The sequence below is a fragment of the Bactrocera latifrons genome, unplaced genomic scaffold, assembly GCF_001853355.1.
Source record: "Bactrocera latifrons isolate USDA-ARS-PBARC rearing strain unplaced genomic scaffold, ASM185335v1 scaffold_50, whole genome shotgun sequence".
Taxonomy (NCBI): Eukaryota; Metazoa; Arthropoda; class Insecta; order Diptera; family Tephritidae; genus Bactrocera; species Bactrocera latifrons.
The window spans coordinates 935219-955018 of NW_017537157.1; the positions used below are offsets into that span (position 1 = coordinate 935219).

The following is a 19800-nucleotide window of genomic DNA, read 5'->3' on the forward strand; positions in this document are numbered from 1 at the left end:
TGAGGAAGTCGCACGATTGGAAGTGGCCTTGTCTGACACCTCGTTTTTTATCGAACGGCTCAGAGAGGCCTTTCCCGATCTTAACGGAGCTTTTGTTATTGCTCAACGTTGGTTTACACATCCGTATTAGTTTTGCGGGGATACCAAATTCAAACATAACGGCAAAAAGGCAGCTCTTTTCCATACTGTCAAAAGCAGTTTTGAAATCGACGAAGATGGGATGTGTGTCGATTCTCTTTTCACGGGTATCTTCCTACTTTGACACATGGTAAATATCTGGTTGGTTGTTGATTTTCCAGGTCTAAAGGCACACTATTAAGGTTCAATCCCTTTGTTAACGGTGGGCTTTAATCTTTCACACAATACGCTCGAAGTAACTTTATATGCAATGATGATTGGGCTTATCCCACTCTAGTTGGCGAAAATTGTRGAGTCTCCTTTYTTGTCGATTGGGCAGACTACACTTAAATTCCAATCGTTCGACCATATCTTGCGAAGAAGCTGATGCATGCACCTTGTCAGTTCTTCGCCATCGTATTTTTTCGCTCGGCCAGTAATCCATTGGCCCCTGCCAATTCTTTTATTTTGTTGCTGATAAGGAGGATGAACTCTACTCCTTTCAGTTCGGGGTATTCCTGGGAGTTTTAATTTCTTCACGGACTTTAGAGCTAACGCCGCAATAGTTGTGAATGAACCCAACTACGATTGCATGGTTGTGGATTCTTCACAATTGGATGTATGTGTCGCGATAAAAGGTTACTTAGTTCGGTAGGATGATTGTCGCTAGTTTATACTGTAAATATAGCGAGCCCCTAGAGTCCTTCCTGGGTTACATAAATAAGCTACTACTACCTGCGAGTAGTATCCCATTTATCCTAGGGCTGGATGCGAACGTCTCGTACTCGATGTGGTTTAGTAAGGTATCCCGGCATTCGTCTGCATACCAAAGCCACAGTCGAGGCGAGACATTAAGCGAATGGGTGGTGGCTCCACTKTAGCCTCCTCATTGCGAATGAGCCGTGCTAATGATATACGTTCGTTGGGCCTGGGGTCGTGAGCATCATTGACGTGACGCTTAGGAATCATGCAGCAAGTAGGGCTTTCAGCGTTAGATGACCCCTGGGATTCGGTCTATAGGAACTGCCCAAGTCGTAGGAGGGAGGATGTCACCCCTCTAAGCGTCGGTGACACTCTGTTATCGTAGTCGAGAGAGTGTGCAGGAGTTCTGTTAGAGGCGTTCTTTCCAAGGTTATATATTATTTATATTAAAATTATATACTCGCTAACATACCCTTCTGGGCGCTACAAACTTCAGGACATAAAAACGAGTTGAATTTATTTCTTTTTAATAATTATGTATTTCATTTTCCATTAGTGTTATSGTAAATCGCTTATATAATACGTAGTAATAGTACTGTTATAATTTTTAAATAATATTGATTTCTCATACAAATATTCTTTTACATTTTTTGTTTTGCTTCAGCATACACAAACAAAACATGGTTCTACATATACATACATAAATATATATATATAAATATAAAGTATTATAGTTTATTTTGATGTCCCGCTAGTATCAACACTGTTCAAACATTTCATAAACCACTCAACCACAAGGTATTTCGCGCACATCTCCAAGAGTCTGTATGTATGTGTGTATTGTGTATATGTAACTGTCTACTTCAACGTGTGTTCGCCAACACAAGTAACCGGGTTTGGAAACAATACGTTCGGTTCGTCCAATATTTAAAACAACTTAATATTAATAGTAGCAATTAAAATAAGACGCCTTCATGTCCACAATGCGACTCAAAATAATACGGACATAAAGAGGAATATATAATAACAATAGCAAAATACATGTTCATGAATAGTTGGTGGCAGGCAAAATACCGCATAATTACATTGCAAATGCGCTTATTGGCGAAGGCGAAAGCACATTGCTAGACAATGCACCAGCTGTTTATTTTTGTTATGTRAGAGCGCCACACAGTTGCGAGCTGYTGCTGCTCGTTCTAGCTGTTGATATAATATRTAGTATGTTTTGTAACAAAAAGTGGGACGAGTAAAAAAGTTATGACGACGCAGTTATTGTCGATGCCAACCAACGTCTTACCGTTGCTGCTGGTAAAGTGGAATGTTATGCTTTGGATCATTTTGTACAAGGAAATTCTGTGTTACCGGTTGATTAATGCCGCCTGCCAGCGAAATTGCAGCCATTTGATGTTGCAATTGACTGAATTGATCGCCGCCRTTTGTTGGATTATGCATGCCGTGGCTGCTGGRCGGTAGCATGCCCGGTGCCATGCCCGTGGCAGATGTGGGTGGTGATGTCATAAACGCATTTGGTGGTGGTTGTGGCTGTGACGACGGTAGTGTGCCGTAATGTTGCGGCAGCTGCTGTAGGTGGTGTGGAAATGGCTGCTGCTGATGCAATTGATCGGGTGGTATAGCTATAAGGTATTGGTATTATTATTACAAATATTTATAGTTTAACATGCCAGAGTAATTACCATTGACGCCATCGTTAATGCCATTTGGATATTGTGGCATTGGTGGCAATGACTGCAATGACTGCAATGGCTGTATATTGCCCAACTGCTGCAGCTGATTGACCGGATTGAAGACGCCGACAGTGGCGGCATTGGCAGCAGTCATGGTTGATTGCGGCATTTGTTGGTGTTCGGACGCTGGCGGTGCAGATGTGGCCGGCAACTGGGCAGCTGCACCCATGTAGGGTAAGGACGACATAGACGGAGGCAGTGCTGCCGCGTAAACAAAGAAATTAATTTCAATAATAAATCACGAACTATRTATGTATATAWATTATAAAWTTTTSGTATCCTTACAATTCAAGCCAACACTGCCGGAAACGTTGCCATTAAGCTGTGACGCGTTGACATGTCCATTTTGATATTGTTGTGGTATGGAGTAAGTGCCATCCGGTACTGGTGCAGCTGTAGACACAGCAGTCTGATTTAGCGAGTTTTGCGTGTTGACTGGCGCCACATGGCCGGGCAACTGTGCTGGACTGCCGTAGGGCAGCGACTGCATGCCATAGTTATGTGTAGGCATATGTGCTGTTTGCTGCATGTGTGGTGAAAAATTAGCATTGCCCGGATAGCCAGCGGCACCGTACAACATTTGTGAATTCGGCACGCCCTGATAGCCTAAGCCGGGCATGGCGCCACCCATTGGCGGCATGCCACCCAAATAACCAGCAGCAGCAGCAGCCTGTGGGCCACGTGCCAGTGTCATGCGATCGTCGCGCATTAGTGAATGATAGAGATTGATGGCGTCCACCAAGTCGCTGGAGAGCTGCGTGAGTTGCGCATGCTTACGATCGACACGCTCAAGTTCRGTGTCGATCAGTGGACCCATCTGGTGTACTTCCTGTTCTAAACGCAACATTTCTTCGCTATCCTGCGAAGGATCCTCGGGATTCGCCTCGTGCAACAGATGCAAGAGCCGATCGATTTTCTCTTCATCGATTTCGATTCGTTGTTCAGCAACTGCCGCTGCGGCAGCTTCAGTCTTTAATTGCAATGCTTTGGCATCATCCTCAAAYTGTACGCTCTTTTTCGTCTTATTTTGTTGATTGATATCCAAACGCTCCGGATCGACAGACAAATCGGCAGTTACGAAATTCGATGGGAATAGACCTTCGCCACGCTGATTATAGCCCTTCCACCAGTTCGGATCCGTATCATCCAGCACGTGTATAATTTCGCCGGAAAAGAATGTCAACTCATTCTCTTCGGCTGCCTCGAAATCGTACAGAGCGCGTACTTTACGTGGCTCGGGTTGCGAATTAGTGGAGTTGTTTGAGGCGCCACCGGTTGAAGTAATGCTCGCCAATGAACCAGAACCAGAAAATGAGGGATACAACGAAGACTATGAAATTAGAAAAWGTTACATTTATTTWGTTTACAAATATAWATATATTTCAACGTTTTTGTACATACATAAGCCGAAGCAGCGTTCGTGGTCGCGCTGGCAGCGGCTCCAGCGTTACTGCTACTTTGTAGTTTGGGACTATTCTTTGTCTCCTTCAAAGATAGTTCTATCGCTTTGGCAATATCATCTTCCTCTTGTTGGCTGCTCACCACATTGGGATCCTTCAAAGCGGTCAATTTTGCTGCAGACTTTGGCGGCTTTTCGTTTAGATTGCTGAAGTCGTAGCCTTCTTGGCGTAATTTCATATAAAGCGATGGTATTAAATTCAGTTCCGCATCACTCTTAAAATCGCCTTCAGCCCAGGTTTTAAGCACTTGACGCATTTTCTATGATAGGAAATTAAAATTATAKAATTGATTGCAAATATTTTCAATAATTTTATATCGCTTATGCTTAACTCACCAGCGATATTTTCGGTTGCGCTTTCGTTAACAGTCGCCTGAATTCATTTTCGAATTCACGTGAAGCGATTTCCAAATGAAATGGTTTACCGCAATTATTTATACAAGCATCTAACAGTGTWAGCGCCTGCATCACCACATGTGGGTCAGCATGACCCATACGCTTCATTATTGCCTTCAGGCAATCTTTGGCGCCGCGTGGGTTGGACGAGACTTTGTCGCATACATCCAGAATGAGCGACCAGTTCTCGTTAGTATTAGTTTCGCTTGTAGCTTTTTCTGAAACAAATAAGAAAACAAAAAGATAAATAAATGTGAAATCGGTTTTGCAGTGGACGGTCTGTTGGCTAAAAAAATCGTTCAACTCGTTTCGCTTGGCAGATAAGTGTCCCATAAAAGACAGTTCAAATAATGCGAGTTAAACTGAAGATAAGAGCAGCTAACTGCAAGTGTAATCTCGAAGACACATATGTACATACAAATTTAGTGTAAAAATATACCATTTTTTATTTTATTACATACTACATACTATATTTTTATTTCCATGCTTTGTGTACTTGTGCAAAGTATGTATTTATGTATATTTTTATACGAATGTACACAAATAAAAATAAATACTGGGTAATATAATTGGAACAACTAAAGCCACACAATTTAAAATACATTTATATGCAAATACGTAATTTGCAAAAGGTCTATGCTTAGCGCCATATGAGTCACAGTTTGCATTCTAATCAAATTTTGTAAAACGAAAAAGATAACTAAAATTAGACGCTTTCAAGTGATTCAAAAAAATGGATGAACTTACGACAATATGGGTTGCTAAGATCTTCATGCGCATTTTGCATTAACTTTTTCTTCGCAGTTTGTACCGTTGCGTTAACAACAATCCATGGCACATATCGTGGCAGAAATGCCTTTTCGATAAATTAAATTTTAAAAAATTTTGCTTGTGTAATATTTATAGAATGATATAAGTCAGTCAAAGACTTATAAACTCATTAAATCTCATCATAAACAATCAACAAACTTTAAAAACCAGCTTACAAGCAAATCATACGTATTGAGAGTATTGAACTCTGGTGGTAGTTCACTGTCGCTTCACTATAAAGGCATTTAGTTCACCGTTTCTTTATTGTCTAACTCCAACTCCTAATATACATATGTTCTAAACACAAAGAAATCGCACCCTTGTGATCTGACTAAATATTTGCTGCAGTCAACGTCCTTTCGCAGATGATTTTTGCTTTGTGATAACAGCTTTGTCAATTACGTGTTTTTAAATTACAGACCCATCATTTATACTTGTAAAAAGTAAAACTCACCAATATCCGCATCAAACGGTGTCGATTGCGTAAAAATTCCCATTTCACACAGATGCAAAGCTAAAGACCTCAATTGAAGAACTAATTAACAATTTTTGCACTGCGTATTAACGATCTAAGCACTTGTTTAAATGTTCCAAGCCTTTTGCAATCGATTTTCACTATCCTTTTGTTGTTTTTCCCCCTTCTTATTTTTATTTCGTGTTTCGGCCTTCTGCTGCACTCAAGCAATCAATATGTTTTTTTCTATTACGTTGTCAAGAATTCTGCTTTCAATTGACCTTWACTTTTTTTTTGCACTCCCAATTAATTTAATAATGTATTATTTAATTTTTTTTCGGTCAGCGAATACGTTTTCCTTACTAAACCGAAGAAATTTTTAATAAAAAATGACTAACGAAATTCGGTATCGCTGGGAATGTCATTCGTTTCTTGCTCTGCTTCCAGTGGATTGCACTTTTCTGTCAAATGACAGTAGTTGCCAGAGGCTTTTAGTGTAATTGTCTTATCGGTTAGCAAAAATTAATTWGGTACGAATGAAAACAGCGGCTTCGAAGAAACTCTTAATTTTTTTACCAGCAAAATGAAAGTTACGTCAAATAGATCTCAAATGGCATACGATACGTATACCAAATATTACCGTAGTATGTTCCACTTTTATTATTTTATTCTYTGGTATTTATTGCTCTAAAAAGAACAATTTCTTCACTGCCACCGCGTTCGCGTTACCAACTATAATTATTTGTTAAATGTCAGATGAAAACAAATTGCAAAATCAAATTTTATACAAGATATAGTCGTGATGTTCAACAAATATTCGACGTAAATTTTTTTAAAAACAAGTATTACTAGGAAAGTACAAAGTTAGAATGTAGAAAAACCAATGGTCCTTTAGTATGCAGTGACTTCAGAGTTGGTTGTAGCAAGCTATTTTTCTGGCAAAGACGTACTTAAATCGCAAACACCGTAATATTTGCGTTTGCTTGACTAGTTAGAAAACTACAAGATTAAATTGAATTAAGAGAAGCAGCTGAGTAATCATTAGGTGGTGATAAAGGCACTACAATGACTTTTATACGTGATCCTTGTGGCATTGTGTGCCTAATCATCACCTATGGCGCAGTCATTTATGCAGATTATGTGGTTCTGCGTTGGATTATACTGCAAACGATGGAGGCCAGGTATGTCCCTCAATAACAATAAGCAATCAWTCAAATATAACTTCAATTTATATTGTACAGTATTTGGGCACCGGTACACGTAATACTATTTAATACAATCGTTTTCCTGTTGTGTATGTCTCACCTGAAAGCGGTGCTGTCAGACCCTGGGCGCGTACCATTGCCGGCAAATCGCTTAGATTTTTCAGATCTTCATACAACTGGAAAAAACAATAATGGCGGTGGCAGTGAATGGTAGCTATAAGCATATAATATACACAACTTATTAATTGCTACACATATGAATATAATCACYTATATATTGTAGGACCGTTTGCACACGCTGCGAAACATATCGGCCGCCACGAGCCCATCATTGTCGCATATGCAAACGTTGTATACGACGCATGGATCATCATTGTCCATGGATTAATAACTGTGTTGGCGAACGAAATCAAAAATTTTTTCTACAGTTTTTGTTCTATGTTGGCTTGCTATCTGTATATTCCGTTGCATTGGTGGGTTACAGTTTTGTATACCCTTGCGACAACTGCAATATAACTACACTGGAGACACAAACAAGATTGTACGTATTTTGTTTTTGCTAGTATGAAACTGGTTACACATATTACTATACATACTTACAGGTTACACAGTGTAATTCTTTTATTGGAATCTGCGCTTTTTGGTCTCTTTGTCTTGGCTATAATGGTCGACCAAATGCATGCTATATTGCATGATGAAACAGCCGTCGAAGCTGTGCAGTCAAAGGGTAAAGGCAATCAGCGTTCCAGTCGGCTTCAATTTCGTTTGTTTGCCGAAGTTTTTGGACGCGGTCATCCTGCTTGTTGGCTTTTGCCATGTACAAGTTTCAATTCGTCACCGCGTTACAATGACACGCCGCTATTAATGAGTTATGATGTTTAAGCAAAGCGTACTAAGGGAATTTTATGACTGCACTGCACAAGGTATATAAACAAGTGCAAAATTTTAAAATTTGAATTTACGTCAATTTTTAGTTAGAGTATCTAGGTGCTTTTGTTGTCTAATTTTTAGTTATTGTTATATGTTTTATATAATTAAATAACTGTTTTATTTATAATTTAAATTATAATGTTTCGACTTCCGTGCGAAAAGCCGATTTTAAGCATAATATACTATTGTATGGCGTATTAAATAGACATCTCACATAGTAATATTTATTGTATTTGAATTTAAGATATGTATTGTAATTTAAACCTATGATTTACTCGTTTAGGTGATAAGCGCGTCGATTGTAAATTTACAAAAAACAATCGCAAAAAAGCTAAGCGTAAATGAATATTGTAGTTATTAGCATAAACAGCAAAATGGTCTGCATGGAAAATCAAAACCAACACTTCTAACAATTGATTGATATACTTAGGTAAAGTGATTAGCATTTATTGGAAGAACTTTTTGTATGTATTTGAAAGCAGACAGTTGCATTTAAGAATTAAGGATCGTAAATATTGAAAAAAAAAATATTTTAGAGAAACATCTATCACAATATCTTCTAAAAAGTCGTAAAGTAGATCAATGGAAACCCGAAAATAAATAGTATTTATTGAAAATATGCAAAGGCAACAGTGTTTGTAAAATATATTTATTTCAATGCACTTAAACTACTATCTGATGACTTAATTTTAAGGTTTCTTAAAAATTTTACAGTAATATCTAATGACTAGAGTATATATATTGTTTGAAAATGTTTATTTCTCAGGTCTTCAATATTCTCATGTACCAAATTTTTACATGTAAAGGCTAAATCAGAAAGAGTTATCAGATTGATACTGATCCACAGAATTTGATGAGAAAAACGCCGATTATATTCGAACGAATAAAATTTATAAATATCTTTACATTTCTATGTACATACTACTGTGATCACATTGAAAGGTGAATTTCGTTATATTTTTAAAATATTTATTCTTGCAAATTCATTTCATCTTCTTCAAAGTAATCCCCTCCCGCTGCAATACACTTTTGCCAACGAATTTTCCACTCATCATAGCAACAGGCAAAAGCCTCCGTCCTGATGGCCATCAGAGCCTTCGCTGTTTCAGCTTTTATATTCTCAATTGATTCAAAACGGTGTCTTCGGAGTTTTCTTTGGAGTTTGTTGAACAGCCAGAAGTCACACGGAGCCAAATCAGGTGAATACGGTGGCTGCGGAACGATATTTGTTGAATTTTTGACGAAATGATCACGAATAACCAATGCAGTATGATATGTTGCATTATCGTGATGCAAAAACCAAGAGTTTTCGGTCCACAATTCTGGTCTCTTGAGGAAAATAGCTTCACGTAAACGGCGCATAACGCTCAAATAATATTCCTTGTTGACAGTTTGGCCCGGCGAAAGGAATTCATAATGCACCACACCATGATAATCAAAGTAAACTGTCAACATGACCTTTATTTTTGACCGACTTTGACGTGGTTTTTTTGATTCTGGCTCGTCTTCAGCACGATTTTCGCTCAATTGATCGGCTGTTTCGGGATCGTAAGCGTAGATCCAAGTCTCATCYCCAGTTATGATGCGTTTCATTACGTTTTGATATTCAGAAAGCATTGTTTCACAGATGTTAACACGACGGTCTTTTTCGAAAAAATTTAGGGTTTTTGGAACCAATCGTGATTTCACGTTTCTTAGGCCTAATTCGTCTTTCAAAATCGCACGCGCCGATCCAAATGATATGCCTAAACTATCAGCAATATCTCTAATAGTTAATCGACGATTTTCAAGCACCATTTCTTTGACTTGTTTGACGTGATGCTCATCAGTGGATGTTTTTGGCCGATTTGACACCACATGTTTCTCAACACTCTCACGACCGGCTTTGAACTCGTTATACCACTTGTAAACACTTTTAGAAGACAGAGTTTGATCCCCAAAGGCATTCTGCAACATCCTCAACGTTTCGGAAGGCGAAATTTCATTCCGCAAACAAAATTTAATCGCACTTCTTTGTTCAATAAAYTCGGTCATAGTAAAAATCGAAGGATTCACTTTCAGAGCCTCAAAAACGATGCGTATCTCAAATACTAATACATTTTTTGACGTGATATGTTTGCCACTAACAGTACTACCAACTTACAGAAAACCGAAACTTTACCAATTTGAAAACCACGCGAAGTATAAATTAAAAATTCACCTTTCAATTTGATCACACTTCACTTGATTAATTATTTGAAAACACGCGTATTATGTACTCTACATTATWTTATTTAATTCTAACTCCTTTGTAAAACCAAATTATGAAAACGGAATAAACAATAAAATACTATTTATTTAAGAAGACCATTATTTATTTATTAGAAGATGCGTTAGCTATTTATTTATTATATTAAAAACCTTTGTTTATTAATTGTTTTTCTTTTTTTTTTGTTTTGTTACTCTCGCAACTAGATGAGATTGGTTAAATAAATAAGATATCATAGCAGCTATAAATTGGACTTTTCTACACCCACAAGAAGTTGGCAACTCTTCGGTTTTCGATTTGATGTATTTATGTTCGTTACTCACACAATACGAAGAAAACAATAAAGAAGGCTGTCAAATCAGCATGCGCGCAATAAGAAGAGTTGAATTGATAAATTGTGTCTGTTGTTTAATTTTGTGTTAATTATAAAATTACTTTGCGGTGAGTGAAATACAGTTTTAATCACACTTTTATTGTCAGACACATCATCATCGTTAGCAAARCAATGCCGTTCCGGCAGTCGCATACTTGTGAACTTAACAGACCAGATTTATATCCAGGCAAGAWCTCTCAGCGCGTCTACATTTGCCAAAATTGGAAATTTTATGTTGCTACAACAAAAAACAATAACTGACATTATGTTTACATAATACAGGACAGAACTGTAGGTTCTATTTAATTGGAAGCATCACAAATTTCCATACGCACAGAATTTGTAAGCGTAACATGTTGCCACTACAGCAATAACAATAATTTATATTGAGCCTATCCACATCCATAAACAAGCTGAAAGTTGAAGACAACTTTCAGTTTCCAGTTACAAACACATATATTGCAAAAAAATTGGGGTACATATCTGTTAGTTTAAAATTGATCAGTATTAAACAAATTTCCAATATCAGATCACTCCGTTTACCGTTTGTGACAGTACAAACAAAGCCGCATGTGTGGWGATGGACTTTCAGTGCAAGGTTTCGGCTGCACAATGCCTCGCGGGTCACGTTCAGGTTTTAGCAAATGTTTCTGCAACGACCAAATTATGTCACTGGCCAATGCGCTAATACACAGCTTAATGCTTGATTCGTAATTCAATTTGTTGGTGGCATAGCTAAGTATAGCTTTAGACATCTCACAAGTTAGGAAATTACGATTCAAATCTGTAAATAAAAAATGAATAAATAACGTTATATAAATTAAATAACGAGTACTTTAATAACTTACTAAGCAGCTCTGGCCGTACGTCCATTATTTTCTTCGAGAAATGATAATCAATTGCTGAAAACACACGTTTACCAACACCCACGATCAGCTCACGCTTGAATTTGATAATATAGTGTTCAATGAATATCAACTCGTTGCGGCACAAATTTGGTATGTTGCTAAACATATTCTCTTCCGATTGTACTTTGATAGAAGCAAGTGAACCCTGAAAAAATGGGTAGATTACAAATCAAATGTATTTTTTTTATTATAATTTGATGCTACTTTACCACTGGCGTTGGTGTACGGACATCCACCGGTTTTATATCCACCATTGGATGTATCGCATAACTGGATTCACCAATTGTTAATGGCAAACGGCTGAATGATACTAAGGTTGGACGTCGGCTGCCTGTAGCATTCTCATCTTCTACTTGTTCACGTATAGAAGCAATGATTTGTGATGATCTCTTTAAATTTAAAATTCAAATCATTAATATTAAACAAGAAAAAACTGTGTGCAAAATTTCCGATCGTTATCTAAAAAACTGAAAGACTAGTTTGCGTATATACAGACAGACGGACATGTCTAAATTAACTCAGCTCATTGGCTGGTCATTTATGGTAAATATATTGTAGAGGCTCTCCGCCTTTTCCTTTTAAATGTTACAAACTTCATGCCAAAAACAAAAAATACTTACAAACAGCACAAAACGTTTTGCCTCATCAAAGAATTGATCCACACGTTCGCGCACATTCTTGCAAATTTTCGGGTCCTTACTCAAATCCTTGTCGAACTTCTTAATAATGTGCGTTATGATGAACTTTGCCGCTTTGTATATCGGATCGTCAGCATCGAACGGCATAGCCGGTTGATCTTCCATATCAATAGCGGCATTCAAAGCTTCGCAAAGCTTGAAATCTAACAATTTATCGACACTCTCATTTGGCGTATCACAGTAGGCCATACCGTTTTCMAGGTTTGGCTTCGGCTGTGTAATTGGTTTCGGTTTCTTTTTACGATGCTGATGTAATTTGCTTTGTTTTTTAATTTTACGTGCACGCTCTTTTATTTCATTCTGAATATGAAGCCATTTCTCATCATACTTTTGACGATGATTCTGAACAACCAATCATAAATAAATATAGTTTTTTTTTTGTTTAATACTGATACGTACCTCGATAAATTGTTGCCGTTGTGCGGCGACTTTCTCCAGTAGCACCTTTATTTTATCCTGGTAAGCTATGCGCTCCTTCAAACGTTTCTCCCAAAAATGCGTTTGTATTATCTCGCTCTGACGCAGCCGTTCCTCCTGCAGATGCCGTTGGTTCTTTTGTAAACGATCCTGTTTAAACTGAAAGACCTTCTTCAGCTTAATCAAATGCTTTCGCTGCAAATCGGCGGCGGCTTCCAAGTGCCGTTGCATTTTCATGTGATTTAACAGTTTTCGATACTCATGATARGCCTTGCCCATTTCATCGGCGGCCGCCTTGCGTGCTATCTTATCTTGCGTGCGTTGCCACATTTTCTGATAGCGCGTGGCTCGTATGTTCTCCAGCTTGCGCTTGCGTCCYTGTATTTCGGTGAAACTGTTTTGGCGTGCGGCCAAATTGTGATGATCACGCGCTGTTATTGCTTCGGCATTGTTGATGAGCATACGATCGTGTTGCTCATTTTCCTGAAATCGTTAAAATTGTTTTTACTGTAATTTTATTTTTATAATTGGCGTTCGGAAGAGCCCACCTGTCGATTTAATTCCTGCAATACGTAGTAAAGTCTCGTTTTGTGCAGCTGTTGACGGTATTCGTTGAAATCTTTTAAATTACAAATCACATCGTTATTTTGCGTTATTTCGCCGTTTTCGCGTAATCGCTGTTGGAAACCAAAAACGAATATTCAATTATAACAAAAAACAACGCTAACTTCGGCTGCAAGAGAGCTAGGAAACCCTTCACAGGCGGTATTTCTGCATTTCATTTAATGCAAAAGGGTATAAAAGATCTTTATCTTGACTTTCATCGGATAGTTTATATGGCAGATATATGCTATAGTGGTCCGATTTGAAAAATTTCTTTGGAKATTTTACCGTTGCTTTTGGCCAATAATGCACTCTAAATTTCATGAAGATATCTCCTCAAATAAAAAAGYTTTTCATGCCCGATCTTGATGCGATCGTTCTGTTTGTATGGCAGCTATATGTTATAGTAGTCCTATCGGAGCACTTTCTTCATAGATTGTTGCGATGGCTTAGAAAATAATATCTGCCGCATTTCTTGAARATATCTCGTCAAATTGAAAAGTTTTCCTTACAAGAGCTTTATTTGGATCGTTCAATTTGTATGGCAGTTATATGCTATAGTCATTCGATATCGATGGTTTCAATAACTGAGCAGCTTCTTTACTAGTAAACAACGTGTGCAAAATTTCAGATCGATACCTTTAAAACTAAAGTACTACTTTACATATATACAGACAGACGGTCGGAGGACAGACAGACAAACATAGGCACATGGCTAAAATGACTCGACCTATTCCACTCTCCGCATACCTTGAGATTGCGTTCGTTGGCGTAAAATGTTTTCAAATTCGAATCGTGTAGGGGATTGTACTCCGGTAGGCTTTCTCGCACAGAGGGATCAAATTCTTGTTTCAAATGTTTAAACTGCATTGGAAATTATCACGTTACATATTGCACTTAAAATAAACGTATTTCACTTTAGAATGTACCGATTGTCCAATTTTATTCTTCGAAAATATAACCTGATTCCCGGGACACTTCAGCATAGGCAATTTCGAATTTAATGGTATAAGCTCCCAGCCTGGTAAACTGTTGATTGGCAGCCCGGATTTGAATGTTAAATTTGGCACCTCGACCACATCCAACTTCGGCCGTCGTGATAAYGAAAGTATATCAATCATTCTCGCTTTTCTCGTGTCTAATAGTTCATTAGCCTACATAAACCAAACTGAGTTCTGTTTTAGCGTGGACTGAAAGTTTCTATTTAATTGGAATTATAATTTTTGAGCAATTTTTTTACGGCGCCCTTTCTTAGCAGAAGCAAAATTTCGACTGAGAAAAATTTTCTTGTCTTCTCAAAATAAGTGAAATATGTATTTTCAATTGAAAACGGTACATTTGTGAAAAATTATACAAGGTGGTATTGAAAAAATTGTGCTTTGATATAATAGTATAAATATATGTATGTAAATGTAGGTACATTTAAATTCTAATAATGATTCCTGTCCACGTAGATGGATCTAAGGGTCTTGAGCCTGCTTCTACAAATTTCAACTTATAATCAGGTGTTCTAGAGTTCTTGACAGTTTTCKCAAGATACTATGCTCATATTGGACATGTGTTTCCTGCCTGTGTAGAGTGCGACAGGGAGATGGCATTTRTCTCGGGGGATTATATCTCTTAACCTTGCTGGCTGTAACCTCCCAATAGCAGCGACTCCTTTATGGTGTGGGACCCCCACCGCAATGCATGATTCTGGCGCACCTCTATTCTGGAAGCCGCCGCAAAGTGGGCTAGTTCATCGGCCAGCTCATTTRGCGTKTTGACTTCATAAGCTGAGATCAATTTTAGACCCGCGTTGCGTTCAGCAACCAACACTTGTGAGCTTACGAAAACCWTCTGGCTCAGAKGGTAGCGTAAAAGGTCCATAAAACTGCCAGCTCTTAGCAAGGTTCACATGATGCAGTGATTGGTGCTCTAACTGGAGAGATTTTGAAGAACGCAACTTGTCARTGCCGCAGGAAAGAAGATGAGGCGGAAATATTTAGARACTTTCCCTTTCTACGTACTCGTTGAAACAGCTGGACCGGTTCAATACATTTTTGGCTAGCTCAATAAATTTCTGGCTACTTACCGATCCAAACTGGGTTAAATCGCCGAAAAAATAGCCAGATAAAATCCGGGTCAATTCCGTTGCGTAGAACCGGCTGTCGTGGGAATTCTGGCYGGCCGTAAGTGCTTTGTGCGATCTTTTTTTTCCGTACTTAGAAGTTCTAATTATTACAACTGGTTTGCAAAAAATCAGTCTTTTTAACTAACTTAACTTATTTGCTTCCGCAATACAATCAGCATGTTAACTCTGACAATAGATGCTAGAATGCATATTATGAAGGAGGAAGCTCTGGTGGTAGTTTTGGAGAAACAATTCGAATTCGATCGAGTCAATATTGTCAAACCACATAAGTCTCCTCATAAGAAGGACGATAAGCAAGGGCAATCAGTCGTATTATGTCAAACTAAGCTGTGAAGACTGCACTTGGTATTGTTCTGATCTACCATAGAACTTTATTTTGCCTTTATAACTTCATAATAACACATCCCCTGTCAACAATGCGTATGAGTAACGTCACTCTTATGATGCCTAAGCACTGCGTGCAGTCGACTTCTGTGTTGAACAAAAAAATGCATGTGGTGACATGCCACTTTGTTTACCCACAAAACATTTTCTCTACTTCCGTTTGAAACTGTGAAAACAAAGCATTTCAATCATTGGAGCAAAAACTATAAACCTTGCTTATTGACTTTCCAGTGCGTGGTATGCCCGCAGCTAACTAATAGAAACTGTGCACGAAGTTTKTAAGCTGATCGTCTCGGTCAACTTCGCTAGCTTACGATTCCAGCGCCGTTACATAGTTTCCGAAGCAACGTCAATATAAGTTTATGTACATATAGAAACATATGTATATTATATAGAAATGTGTGTATGTGTTTATGACTGCACTGTTGCGAAGGAAAATATGCATGTATGTTTGTCATTTGTGTCTATTTATTGTTTCTGCTTTCGTCGCTTGCCGATTGTTGACACTAACACGTTAAAGGTGTTGTTATCAGTGCTTGTTTGTTGGCGGTGAATGAGAAAATTAACCCAGCGCTAATTGGTGATATGTATATACATATGTATGTATGTATATGTTTTTGCTGTTTTTTAGTCGTTTGTATTTAATACATATAACCCGACCTTTTTCATGCATACAAAAGCATTAAATGTTGAAGTCAAAGTATTTTTATTTCCGGCTCATTTAACTGTGCTATGCAACACTAATATACTCAAATTGATTGTAAACAAATAGTTATTGTTGTATGTATGTATCTATGTACATATGTAAGTAGAGCCAAGTATATCCCTTTTGTAGTTTCCTTTTGTTGCTCGTGGTAACAGAAATTTTTGCTAATGCAATGCGTATTTTTGACTACCGGCTATATATGTATAAATATATTAAGAAATATATACAATGTGGCAAAAAAGCGTCTGGAAATTGTAATGCACTTCCSCGGGTAAATGTTATTTCCTCCCAGTTGGGAGGACTRTCCTTAATTACTATGCCAAATATGATTGTGATCTGTCTACTAGTTGGTTTAAGTCGGTACACCTCAGTAGTGCGTTGCGATTTTYACAATGGACAAAGATATCGAACAAAGAATTTGTCTAAAATTTAGTTTTTCTGWTGGAAAAAGCTTACGGTGATTCAGTTTAATCRAAAACATAAGCATACGAGTCGTACAAGGCATTCAAAGCCTGTCGAAAGATCGTTGAAGATATGCCTCGTTCTGGACGATCGACCTCCTCAACTGATGAGAAAAGAGTAAAGGATTCAAAAAAAAAACACCGATAAACGATCCTTAAAGAACCGGAAAAGCGAAAAGTTTGTAGTAATACCCAAAACTTCTGCTTCAAAGGAATGACAAAGAATAGGTTCAAAAAGCATTTTTAAACAAATTTTATATTTACATTTGGGACTTTTTGCACAGACCAATTTTGTAGGATCGACATAAAAATATAAAATTCATAAAGTCCGGCTCTTTAAAGTGTCTAAGCACACCACTACAATGCTCACAAACTCAAGCCAGCTGGGTTTCTAAGAAAACAGGTCGAAATCCATCCCGTTAAGCTTCCCATCCCAGTTTCTTGTTTTTATCATTTACTTTTTTTTACCTCAATAAGCTTATCAAAATATTTTCTAAAAATACGCGCACTCTTTGCACATTCAAACCAYTTTCCATTGGAAAATTCGCTTATCACCACACAATCTAATCACCCGCAAAACGTGCGCAAGTGAAAATACGTACATAGTGAAAGCTTAGAGGCATTTTCAGTAATAACCATAAACATAAATTTTCCGTCAATCACCAGCAGTGCTAAGCAATAACACGCTTGTCATTCAACGTCTCGCCACCAATTCGGTGAGCGCTCATTTAGAGCTCTTGGAAAGAAAAAAAACTGCTCGAAGCAGCTGAGCAGAATACCACACCACAACATTTAAAACGATTTCTTTTGAGCTCCTCTGTCAGTTAGGTGAGTCTGTTAGGCGGTTGTATGTGCTTGTGCACACATCAATTTGTATGTAAACAAACACTTTCATTTCACGCCCTCCAGTACACAGTGCAGTGATAACAAAGTCGACTAAAGCTAATCGCATTTGCCATCATTTCCTCAACACTTCCTTCTTTTATTCAACGCCATATTGCGCAGAGACAATTTTAAATGCAATGTACTACATACACAAATACATACATATGTATATGGACACATACTTAAAAATATATAAGATGTACTTTTGTGAAGTGTATACACATATGCATGTATAATACTGTGTTCAGTTTAGACTTTATAAGAAGAACCATATAATGCATTTGAATGGAACTGTTGCCCTGTATAAATGCCTTAAGCGTGAAAAGCGAACGTTTTATGTGTGCATATACATACATATATACATAYATATGTATACTTTCTACATATGTATTTACTATAATTGTAGTATATCTAATTTTCATGAAAGAGCAGTATTGGAATTTATTAATTGCTCTAAAATATGTAGTTAAAAATAGCATACACATTTTGTCCAAATAAAATGCATTTAATTCACATTGACATTTACTCTGCGAAGAGAATTACGCAGCTATGACCTCGGTATCGGAGACTGCGTCTTAGAAAAACCATCCTATCGATATAATTTAATCGCCAAYAACCTTCCGAAATCAGCGTTTTTTTCAGAGTGGGTCATGATCTATATATAGAGCCCTGAATGTACGTAGTCCCTCAAAAAGTCTCGCAGTATCAAACAGGATGTTTCACATATCCCATTGACAAGCAAATTTCGTGAAAAATTAGGTCGGTTAGCAACAAATCTTTCCAATAAAAAGTTGTTTGTTAGATCGGATTTTTTCAATCTGTTGGTTTATAGTTATAAAGAGTTATTCTTTTCGAGGTTCCCTACTTYTTTAAGAAAAAACACAAAAACTTCAAATGTTTATTATCATTCGAARGAACATTATTTGRTATTATTTTCTTAAGATTATCTCTTTCGAACGTTGGCCGCGACTATGTCTTAGATGCACCATCTGTTGAGTCCAATTTTCGATGACTCGTTCGAGCATTTGGACTGGGTAAGTGGCGAATGGCACGCGTGATGGTTTGCTCCAAGGCCTGAATCAAAGCGAGATTGTTCGCATAGGCTTTAGACTTTACATATCCCCACAGGAAAAAGTGTAACAATATGATATCACACGAACTTGGTAGCTAATTGACCGGCCTAAAATGTGAAGTTATCTGCTCAACGAAGTGTTCTCTAAATAAATAAATTGATTGGTATGATGAGTGGAAAGTATCTATGATGAGTGGGAAGTATCACCGTCTTGTTGAAACCAAATAACGCCGAGATCACGAGGTTAAATTTCAGGTATCAAATAGTCGGCTACCGTGGCGAGATAATGGTCACCATTGGCGGTTACATTCTCAGCTGCGTCTTTATGAAGAAATATGAACCGATAATTCCACCGGCCCACAAACTACACCAAATCGTTGTTTTCGAATGAAATGACAGCAATTTCCTCGCTACATACTCATTTAGCCAGAAATGAGCCTCATCGCTGAACAAAATTGGGCTCGAAAACGACGGATCTTCATGGAACTTTTCAAGAGCCAATAGAGCGAAGTGATGTTGCTTGGCAAGGTGGTCTACATGTGCACCACGGCTTCTAAATTTTTTTCACTGTTTGCTGGACGTGTTCTATTCAGTCGAATATTATTGAGTAATGAATGCTGGTTGCCAAGATGGGTGATGGTGTTACGAATAGTACGCTCAGTAGGCCGATTATTTTGAGTTGAACGATTTGTAAACGATGTTCAGGTGCAAGAAATAGCGAAAAATACTGAACAAAAGTAACAAATAACTTGGCATGACTCACGCGTGATCTGTCAAAAAAACGCTATGGAAAAACGGAAACCTCTTCGGAGATAACCCGTTATTATTAAGCTTCTATTTCATAATCCCTTTTCCTATATTTTGATTCTTTCGATGTTTTTCGTCGGGTACTCGAAGTTTGTAGAATAATGTTTAAAATTACTCAATATTTGAGTATAACTTTTAAATAATTAAGACTGAAAGTCCAATAGGCTAAGAAAACGTATGGTCGAACTTTTATTCTAATTGGAAAAAAACKTTTCCTAGAAAAAAAAGTAACGGATCCAAATTGTCGTAAACTCTATTTCAATCATGCTTGCCCCGACGATATATG

The 19800-nt window shown here is 37.7% G+C and overlaps 5 protein-coding genes across 7 annotated transcripts in view; 2 read left to right on the forward strand and 3 right to left on the reverse strand.

Annotated features, from left to right (window-relative positions):
• Positions 1 to 1737: 1737 nt before the first annotated feature.
• LOC108973831 (signal transducing adapter molecule 1) lies at positions 1738 to 6116 on the reverse strand. Of its 3 annotated transcripts, none has more exons than XM_018941324.1 (7): positions 5684 to 6116; positions 4360 to 4637; positions 3966 to 4283; positions 2850 to 3894; positions 2514 to 2765; positions 2182 to 2453; positions 1738 to 2124 (listed from the first exon to the last, which is right to left on the reverse strand). In XM_018941324.1, exons 1-7 carry the CDS (start codon positions 5724 to 5726, stop codon positions 2113 to 2115), a joined length of 2220 nt encoding a protein of 739 aa, XP_018796869.1. In that variant the 5' UTR covers positions 5727 to 6116; the 3' UTR covers positions 1738 to 2112. The 3 variants fall into 3 exon arrangements, with proteins under 3 accessions (XP_018796869.1, XP_018796871.1, XP_018796868.1); XM_018941326.1 differs by having other exon boundaries at positions 1738 to 2121; positions 5684 to 6115; XM_018941323.1 differs by having other exon boundaries at positions 1738 to 2453; positions 5684 to 6115.
• A 342-nt stretch (positions 6117 to 6458) lies between these two features.
• Positions 6459 to 8723, forward strand: LOC108973777 (palmitoyltransferase ZDHHC3). The gene is made up of 4 exons (XM_018941253.1): positions 6459 to 6864; positions 6925 to 7098; positions 7172 to 7429; positions 7491 to 8723. Exons 1-4 carry the CDS (start codon positions 6749 to 6751, stop codon positions 7768 to 7770), a joined length of 828 nt encoding a protein of 275 aa, XP_018796798.1. The 5' UTR covers positions 6459 to 6748; the 3' UTR covers positions 7771 to 8723.
• LOC108973772 (putative uncharacterized protein FLJ37770) lies at positions 7792 to 9774 on the reverse strand. The gene is made up of 2 exons (XM_018941247.1): positions 9294 to 9774; positions 7792 to 7802 (listed from the first exon to the last, which is right to left on the reverse strand). The coding sequence occupies exons 1-2, from the start codon at positions 9772 to 9774 to the stop codon at positions 7792 to 7794; spliced, it is 492 nt and encodes a 163-aa protein (XP_018796792.1).
• A 650-nt stretch (positions 9775 to 10424) lies between these two features.
• LOC108973812 (tRNA-dihydrouridine(16/17) synthase [NAD(P)(+)]-like) overlaps positions 10425 to 19800 on the forward strand; it is a 59056-nt gene continuing 49680 nt past the window's right edge. Inside the window, exon 1 of the mRNA XM_018941301.1 lies at positions 10425 to 10507. The gene's annotated coding sequence lies outside the window, so the exon portion shown is untranslated. The remainder of the gene's footprint in view (positions 10508 to 19800) is intronic.
• Positions 10871 to 14342, reverse strand: LOC108973811. Its single transcript, XM_018941300.1, has 8 exons — positions 13995 to 14342; positions 13816 to 13929; positions 13011 to 13139; positions 12445 to 12945; positions 11968 to 12387; positions 11557 to 11736; positions 11288 to 11492; positions 10871 to 11223 (listed from the first exon to the last, which is right to left on the reverse strand). Exons 1-8 carry the CDS (start codon positions 14184 to 14186, stop codon positions 10979 to 10981), a joined length of 1986 nt encoding a protein of 661 aa, XP_018796845.1. The 5' UTR covers positions 14187 to 14342; the 3' UTR covers positions 10871 to 10978.